The 8,591-nt window shown below is 36.7% G+C and overlaps 1 protein-coding gene across 3 annotated transcripts in view; it reads left to right on the top strand.

The window, feature by feature from the left end:
- LOC117173304 (GDNF-inducible zinc finger protein 1-like) overlaps window positions 1-8,591 on the top strand; it is a 26,978-nt gene that overhangs the window by 9,113 nt on the left and 9,274 nt on the right. For 2 of the 3 annotated variants that reach the window (XM_033361792.1, XM_033361794.1), the window contains 3 exons: window positions 45-466; window positions 1,139-1,586; window positions 3,848-4,379. In XM_033361792.1, coding sequence (XP_033217683.1) covers window positions 45-466; window positions 1,139-1,586; window positions 3,848-4,249 — 1,272 coding nt within the window. In that variant the 3' untranslated portion in view covers window positions 4,250-4,379. The remainder of the gene's footprint in view (window positions 1-44; window positions 467-1,138; window positions 1,587-3,847; window positions 4,380-8,591) is intronic. The other variant, XM_033361793.1, reaches the window with a different exon arrangement.

An 8,591-nucleotide genomic window follows, 5' to 3' on the forward strand; every position in this document is an offset into this window, starting at 1 on the left:
TTATTAATAATAATATTTTACTTGCTTACATTCATTTATTTTAGTCAGTTAAAGTCTCCGGCGCTACCAATATATCTAGTTTGAGCAAAGATACAAAGTCTGATGAAGTTCAAAATAATAAAATAGTGTTAGTAAAAATAAAGCAAGAAACCTCGGAAATGTTATGTGAAGAAGTAGCTGTTGAAAATCAAGTACAATTAGTGTCAGAACGTTTTATTCATTCGGAGATAGAAATAAAAGATGAAATGGCGGAAATGTATTCAACTGATACTGATTCCTTAAATGACATCATTAATAATGACTACGATGAAGTTGTGGTTAAAGACGAATATAATGAAATTGAAATGATAGAAAATGAAGAAATAAGCAATGGAGATGCTTTACTAGACGAATTGGATGTTAAGGAGGAGACAAACGAATCTGACGATCTTAAAGTTCAAGACAAGGTGGAAATTGAAACATCTGAGTAAGTAATTCTTGCTAATATTTTTATTTAAAGAATAACTCAAGTTGTTTAAACCAATTATTTTTAATCTTTCAAACTATGTTTTTTTTAATACTGTTATATATTTAAGATAGTACACTTTCAAATTCAAGCGTTAAAAAATGTTCGTGGTTGACCATACTCTGAACATTTTTTTAATCTCTAGGATTATCGAATAATTAAAAATTCTATAGATGTTTGCTTCGTTGCGTAGAACAACAGAAGTTTAATTTTTCTACTTTTGTTATCTGCACAATAAGGCAAAGACTAATGACTATGTTTACAAAATTAAATTTGCTTTTTCGGGGATATATAAACAAAATCGTTATGGCAATTTTCAAAATAACTAAATATTGCTTGATTTTCTTTCCCTGTTTGGATATATATCGTCACTAAGAAATTCAAAAGATTTATAGACCGAATCCATTTCAAATCAGGCAGGTTCTTCACTTCAAGTCCTAGAATTTTTGAACAAACAAAATTTTTTTTTATGAAATTAATTGTTTGAAAACCTGTGAGTCAGAAAAAATGGTCCGTTTGTCAATCTGTGCCTGGCGATGCGATAACTTTCGAAGAATTTTTCTAATTACAATTTCCTTTCGTTTCGGGCGCCTTTCCGTGATATCTTCAATTATCTACAATTGTGTCGCGAAGTACTTTCATTGCAAATCTTCCTGCACTCGAAATCAGGGATAAAACAAACCAAGTCCCTTCACTGAACAGAAATCAAAAAGTCAAAGAAGCGCAGCCAGATATACTACCCGAAAAATCTAAGGATAGATATGAGCTGGCTTTCGCGAAATTTGACAATTGGAGAAAACTAAACAAAACAGAAGAATGTTCGGATAATGATATAATTCTTGCATATTTCAATCAACTTGGAAAGAACCGAGCCCCATCCAGTTTGTGGACGTACTATTCCATGTTGAAATCAACTTTGTACGCCAAAGAAGGCATGCGCTTGGAGCAACATTATCAGCTGCAAAAATTTCTGAAAAACAAAAGCAGGGGGTACGAGCCCAAGAAAGCCAAATGTTTTTCACCGACAGAAATCCTAAAATTTATAAGAGAAGCGCCAGACGATGTTTATCTGCTGAAAAAAGTAAGTCAACATAACCTCCAATAACAGAATGGCCATCAACAAACAAAATTCATAAATATGAATGTCACGTTTAAAAATTTATAGCAATAATGATGACCATTTTTTTTAATAAAAAAAAATTATTTTGCGATAAAAAAGCATTACAATTGGAAGAAGTCCTAATGTAGAAAACTTTGTTTGCCAAATTATAATTTTACAACTTGTAAATGAGGAAGATTCTAATTTGATTGATTCTTAGTTTTGCATGATTGAAAGATTATAATGGAGCATACAAATATAATCAAAACAAACTACTTAATCAGGGTGGCCACAAGATTGAATATTTAAATTTCCCTAACAATTCTCTGACTTTTCCCTGGCATTTAGACGAATTTCCCTGACAGGAAATTATTTAAAAAGGCGAATAAGGTTTCAATAATGTCCCAAGCAAAATAGTGAAACAAGCCAAAAAATACGCTATACATGGTAGTATAGATTAATTAAGGGCAGAAAACTCAGCGGCGCCACTAACGAAAAATAAAATGTCATATAATGAATATTTTTTGCTATTTTTTGTTGTTGTTATTATTCACACAAGAAAAAAATTATTTTGCTCTAATAGTTTTTAAGAAAACAAGGCGGCGCTAGCTTGCCGTCCACTCAGCGGGGCACCCTCTACAAAAATCATGAAATTTTAAAGAATTACTAGATTAGATTTTTTGTGCTCTTTTTTTGCTTTACAATGCGCTATGAATCGTTTTTGTAAAATCAACCCTTTTTTTTTTAAATTACCTCCTGTAATGAAAAAATTATTAAGAAATGACTAGGATAGATTTCTTTGCTATTTATCTGCTTTCCAATGTGATTCGAAACACTTTTAAAAATAAAATCTTAATTTAAAAAGCAACCTTCTGTGCTGCAAAAACTTTTTTTTTTAAAAGAAACTAGATTTACAGAACGGGATGCATTTTTTTCGAATGTGATTTGGGCAAATGGTTCTCATAGATAAAAGATCAAAGATAAAACACGCAGATAACAGCCAAAATGTATTTTACAACATACATGTAGATCCCCAGTATCCCTATTTACAAAAGTGCTTTTTAGGATTTTAAAACGATTTCAACTTATCTTTAAAAATAGTTTCAATAACTATTTGCAAAAATTATTTTAGTAAAAGTTTGCTGTCAAAACATTTTCAACCGTTTTGGACATTTAGATTGTTCTTTGTATAAAAATGGATTTTAGTCGTTAATAATTGTTGTGCTGGAAGTTGTTCAAAAGCATTAAAAGATGCACCGAAAAAGGTAAATTATATTCTTTGAATATACACACATAGCCTGGAAAATAATTACAGGGTGTTTCTTTAATATAGAAGGGTTAATTTTACAAAAGCGATTTATATGACATTTGAAAATAAAGGAAAAGTACACACCTTAAGAGCACGACAATCCCAACAATTAATGTATATAATTTTTGGCATCAGTCTGCATCAGTCATAATTTTGCTCCTTAGTTATGCTTTAAAAATACCGTGCTAATATTGTATAAGTATTTTTCATTTAGATGATTTCCTTTTTTTTAAATACGTTGATTTTACAAAAGTGTTTATGTCACATTGGAAAGCAAAAACATTGAAAAAAATCTAGCCTAGTCATTTTTTTAATACTTTTTTTCATTACAGGGGGTAATTTTTTTAAATAAGGTTTGATTTTACAAAAGCGATTCATAGTCCATTTTAAAGCCGCTGACTTTTCTGACCTGATTAATGAACTAAAGGATATGTATCTAAACTGTAATAAAGAAATAACTACAAATAAAAAACTAAGAATCGAATTATATTTTTAAAGAATGTAAATTGAAAAAATATTTATATTGATATTCGGAAGTGCTTCCAAAATATTATAAAAACATATAAATTTCCATTTTTCCTGACAGCTACTTCATTTCCCTGACGTTTCCCTGACTTTCCAGACAAACTTTATTTTCCCTGACATTTCTCTGACTTCCCTGACATGTAGCCACCCTGTTAATTGAACAGTAAATCTAAATAATCAAACATCAACCATTTTTTAAAGAAATAACATTTTATGAAGACAAACTAAAAATTTAATAAAGCAACCAAATTTAATGATGAACAATAAAGTGTTGAGAATTTAAGAGAGCAATGCAGTATAATCAGAATAGAAAAACTATTCGAATAAATAATGAAATTCAACAATGAAAAATAAAATTTTGCTTAGATCGCACGCCCTACGTCGCTAATTAAACATTTGTTTGGTCTAGGTGACAGCCATTTTTGGTCTGTATGGAGCGACTCGAGGATGTGAGTTAAAAAGCATGAAAATTCAACACGTCAAACAACAAGGTGACTTGCTCGTAGTGGATATTCCGAAAACAGAAACCGACAAGTCCCGTCGTTTCACCGTCAACGAGACGCACGCCCCCCTAGTGAAAAAGTACATAGCTTTGCGTCCTCGCGGTACGACCTCGGACAGATTCTTTTTGAATTACCAGCATGGCAAGTGCACGATTCAACCGTTGGGAGTACACAAAATCTCAGCCTGTCCATCTGTCATCGCAGAATATTTGCAACTTGACGAACCAAAAAAATACACGGGTCACGCTTATCGCAGAACATCAGCAACTTTTTTAGCCGATCCTGAGGGCGTCGAAATTTCAGAATAATGTCACGGAGGATGGAAGCCGTCCAAGGATATATCGAAAATTCACTCCAGCACAAATAGACGATGAGCGAGATGATCAGATATGAAATTACGGCACCCCGTGTAAAGACGTGCCTAACACTACTTGTAATGTAATATACTATTACCACACTTTTACTATTCACTTGCATAGTAAATTTGCATTTCCGGAATAGTAATCTTAGATTACAACACGTGCATAGTAACAATTTCAATACACCAAACTCTCGCTTTCAGCCACCCCGTTCTCGGCGTTCCTAGAACTCCTCGGGTTGCGTATAGAGGGTCCCAGTACCAAGAGTTTCTGCTGAATATTGTTACAAAAATAAATAGGCAGTCGCGGGCAATTGTCCAGGAGTGGTCCCGAAGGAATTAACCCCCCAGGCGGAGGTGTGAAAACCGTGCAGAAAGCTGAATGGCACCTGGGTGAGGTGTCTAGAACGGTGACTCTGGGATACCGGGTGACCTCTCAGAGTACGCAGCCTTATCCTTGCATGCGGGGCTCTAAAAGGATGGACGAACCCCTTTCCTTAGCTTCTCGTAGGAACAACAATAACAACACCAAACATACTATTGGCGAGAAAATTCGAGTACCCTGACTTTGACGTTGAATAAGTATGTGAAGAAAAAATGGTAGGTTAATAAAAAAAGGTCTCATTTTAAAGGTGTAAATGTTTTACGTTAATGAACCGAAAAGTAATATTCCAAACAATTATTTGCAGCTTACAGATCTGAAAATCTGATGAAAAGTAAGGAAATTTGATAGCTTGTGAAAACAGTAAACTTTGAAGCATAGTTTTTTATAGAAAAAATAATAGGAAAAATCTGAAAAAACTCATGGTGGTACATTACACATTTCTGGACAGATTGTCGTCGAAAAATTTGCAAAATATAAATAATTGTTCGTTTTTTTTGTGAATAAATATGCGACCGCACTATCTTCAGTTCTAATGAAGTGATTTAAATTGGAGGTAGTTAGTTGAACTATCTGTAATAATTTACAATTTGAAAGAAGTATGTGCTTCTTGTTGTCTTCGTACAAATTGTGATATTTAAGGTCAGTTTTTTACATAGGAAAGCAAGTGCGAGAGCCCAGCGTGGTTATTTTTTTCAGGGGATCGGCCTCGGTTTTCCTCAACACAGGGAAAGGGTTTGAAGGCCAGAGTGAGGCTCGGAGTAGGTCGGGCTGAGGAAAACCGAGGACGATCCCCTGAAAAAACGGCACCACGCTGGGCTCTCGCACTTGCTTTCCTATATAAAAAACTGACTTCAAATATCGCAATTTGTACGAAGACAACATAAGCACATACTTCCTTCAAATTGTAAATTGTTACAGATAGTTCAACTAACTACCTACAATTTAAATCACTTCATTATCTTCATTATAACTGAAGATAGTGCGCTCGCATATTTATTAACAAAAAACGAACAATTATTTATATCTTGTAAATTTTTCGACGGCAATCTGTTCAGAAATGTGTAATGTAATACCATGAATTTTTTCAGATTTTCCCTATTATTTTTTCAATAAAAAACTATGCTTCAAAGTTCACTGTTTTTAAAAGTTATCAAATTTCCTCACTTTTCATCGTATTTTCAGATCTGTAAGCTACAAATATTTTTTTGGGATATTACTTTTCGGCTCATTAACGTACAACATTTGCACCTTTAAAATGATACCTCTTTCATTAACCTACCATTTTTTCTTCCCATACTTATTCAACGTCAAAGCCAGAGGACTCGAATTTTCTCGCCGATAGTACAGTAAGTGCGGTTCAAAACAACAGAATGCGCAGGGCTTCCGACAATGGGTCGGCCAACAATGCCGACCACTCTAGAGCTGGGGGAGCCAATGAAAATGGATTCAGTGCAATGGATCGGCGGTATCTCGGGACCTTTGGGTGGGCGGAGCGACTAAATCACGACTTGCTAGAGTACTACGATGCGAGTGTGGCCTCTGAACGGGGTTACATGGCACGACTGCATGCTCTGTGGTGCGAGAAACACCCAGAGTTATCGCACTTTTCGCAGCAACGTCTGCGAAACCATTCCGAACTACTCCGAAAAAGGGGATATGAAAGCGGAACGCCTACTCTGCCACAGCTAGAACAAGCCGGACACAGAGAAAGAGAGGCGACACTAAGACCAACCGGAGGCATCCAATAGAGGAAGAGCGAAGCTTTGTGACCCGGAGAAACATCAACACCTAGGTTTCTCTCAAGCCTAAAGATCTGGCTGAATTGGATGACGAGCTTCGTGGACATTTTTCCGAAGAATCCGCCTTTGGGCTATCAGTTATTGTGTGTATAATGCAGCGAGAGCTTTGATCGATGCCAACCGTAAAACAAAACCAACGGTTTATCATAAGACCAAAAGACGAATGCATCAACTTGCCATAAAGATAGGCTGGGCAAGAGAGTACGCATCCCGCATTCACTGTGTGATTGACTACATCACATTTGGCAGGTATTTTACCGCCAAGGTTCGAAAGTTCGTGCGCGAACTCCGGACCCGTTATCACACACTTAACAAGTCAAAGCTGCTGACCATCAGGCAGCATATTGTTGAGAGAATACGGATACTATCTGACGCTAAGAGAAGTCTAGAGCGGAGGGAGAGGTGGGTCAGAGAAAATCAATAATTTCTCTCTGTCCCATCTCGACTCTTCCAAGGCCCTCCATTTACTGTCGACCACCCGCCCAAACCAGAGGAGGTCGAAGTATTCTGGAGAAAAGTCTACGAAGTGCAGCATAGACTGGACGAAGACTCAGAAAATATAAATAGCTTCAAGGAGCTGTGTGGTGCCCTCATAACACCTGATCAAGAATGCCCACCCATCCCTACCGAGGAGGTGAAAAAAGTATTAAGAGGAATGAAGAACTATTCCGCACCGGGACCAGATTGTATCAAAACCTTCTGGTGGAAGAAGTTTCCTTCAACCCATCAGCATTTGGCCCTTATTTTCACCTCATATTTAAAGTCGGAAGAGCCGATTCCGGAGTGGTTGGTGGAAGGACGCACAATACTCTTGCCAAAAAAATGCAACTTAGCTGACCCGAAGAATTACAGGCCAATCACTTGTCTGAACACACTGTATAAGATATTCACAGCTATCCTAAATGATAGGATTGTTTGGGCAATTGAACCTATGTGGCAAGAAATGTATGAGCAACGAGGCTCAAAGAAAGGCGTAGCAGGATGTCGAGAGAACCTGCTCATCGATAGATGTGTCTGCAAAGATGCAGCATTCTACCAGCGTGACCTATCAATGGCCTGGATTGATTATCGGAAAGCTTTCGATTCGACCTCCCATAGACTTATCATCTGTCTTTTGGAAAGCTTAATGGTTCATCCGCAAATCGTTAGGTGTATAGAGAGATTGATGCCGCTTTGGAAAACCAGATTTACTATCTTATCTGGAAGAAATTGTGTGACAACTAACAAGGTCACCTTTCATAGAGGTGTCTTTCAGGGCGACACCATGAGCCCACTCCTCTTTTGCCTTAAATTATTGCCAGTATCTCTAGCACTTCGCCATTACGACGGGTACTTATGCGGCAAACCTGCAGATCGAAAGTACAAGGTCTCTCATGTATTTTACATGGACGATCTTAAGATCTATGCTAAAAACAAGGAGCAACTACATCTAGCTCTAGGGATTTTCGAACGATATACTAAGGAAATTGGAATGGAATTTAGGTTAGACACTTGCGCCAAGGTTTATTTGAAGGGAGGAAAACTTAATGCCATCCCTGAAGATCCTGAGCTCGTTGATAGAAGCGCTATACGACACCTTTGCGCTGGAGAGACTTATACATACCTGGGCGTGCCACAGAGCCGCATTCAGGATGTGACATCTATAAAGGATACTCTCCGAAGCAGATACAAACGTCTCATTCGGCAAATTTGGTCTTCCGAACTGTCGACGAGGAACAAAGTATCTGCAACGAACATGCTTGCCGTCCCGGTAGTACTCTATTCATTTGGAGTATTTCCATGGACGAAGAACGAGCTCAGATCCCTTGATATCGGGACAAGAAAGGTTATGCACATGGACAAAAGCATGAATCTTAAGGGCATGCTCTTCGTGACCACGTGACCAAACTAGTCCCCGGATATGAGCATTTTTTTTGGTGTTCACTGTGTCCACGCGGATTGAGATATCGTGTTTAAAATTTGACAGATTAAATAAAAAGCACTAAAGAAAGTTTGTATACATCAACGTGTTTATAGTTTTAAAGAAAGTTTATTTATAAATCGATGAAAAAGGATATTACCATTCGAGTTATAGCACTATGCAGATAATTTTTGGTTTGATGCATTTC

The sequence above is a fragment of the Belonocnema kinseyi genome, chromosome 5 (genome assembly GCF_010883055.1).
Source record: "Belonocnema kinseyi isolate 2016_QV_RU_SX_M_011 chromosome 5, B_treatae_v1, whole genome shotgun sequence".
Taxonomy (NCBI): Eukaryota; Metazoa; Arthropoda; class Insecta; order Hymenoptera; family Cynipidae; genus Belonocnema; species Belonocnema kinseyi.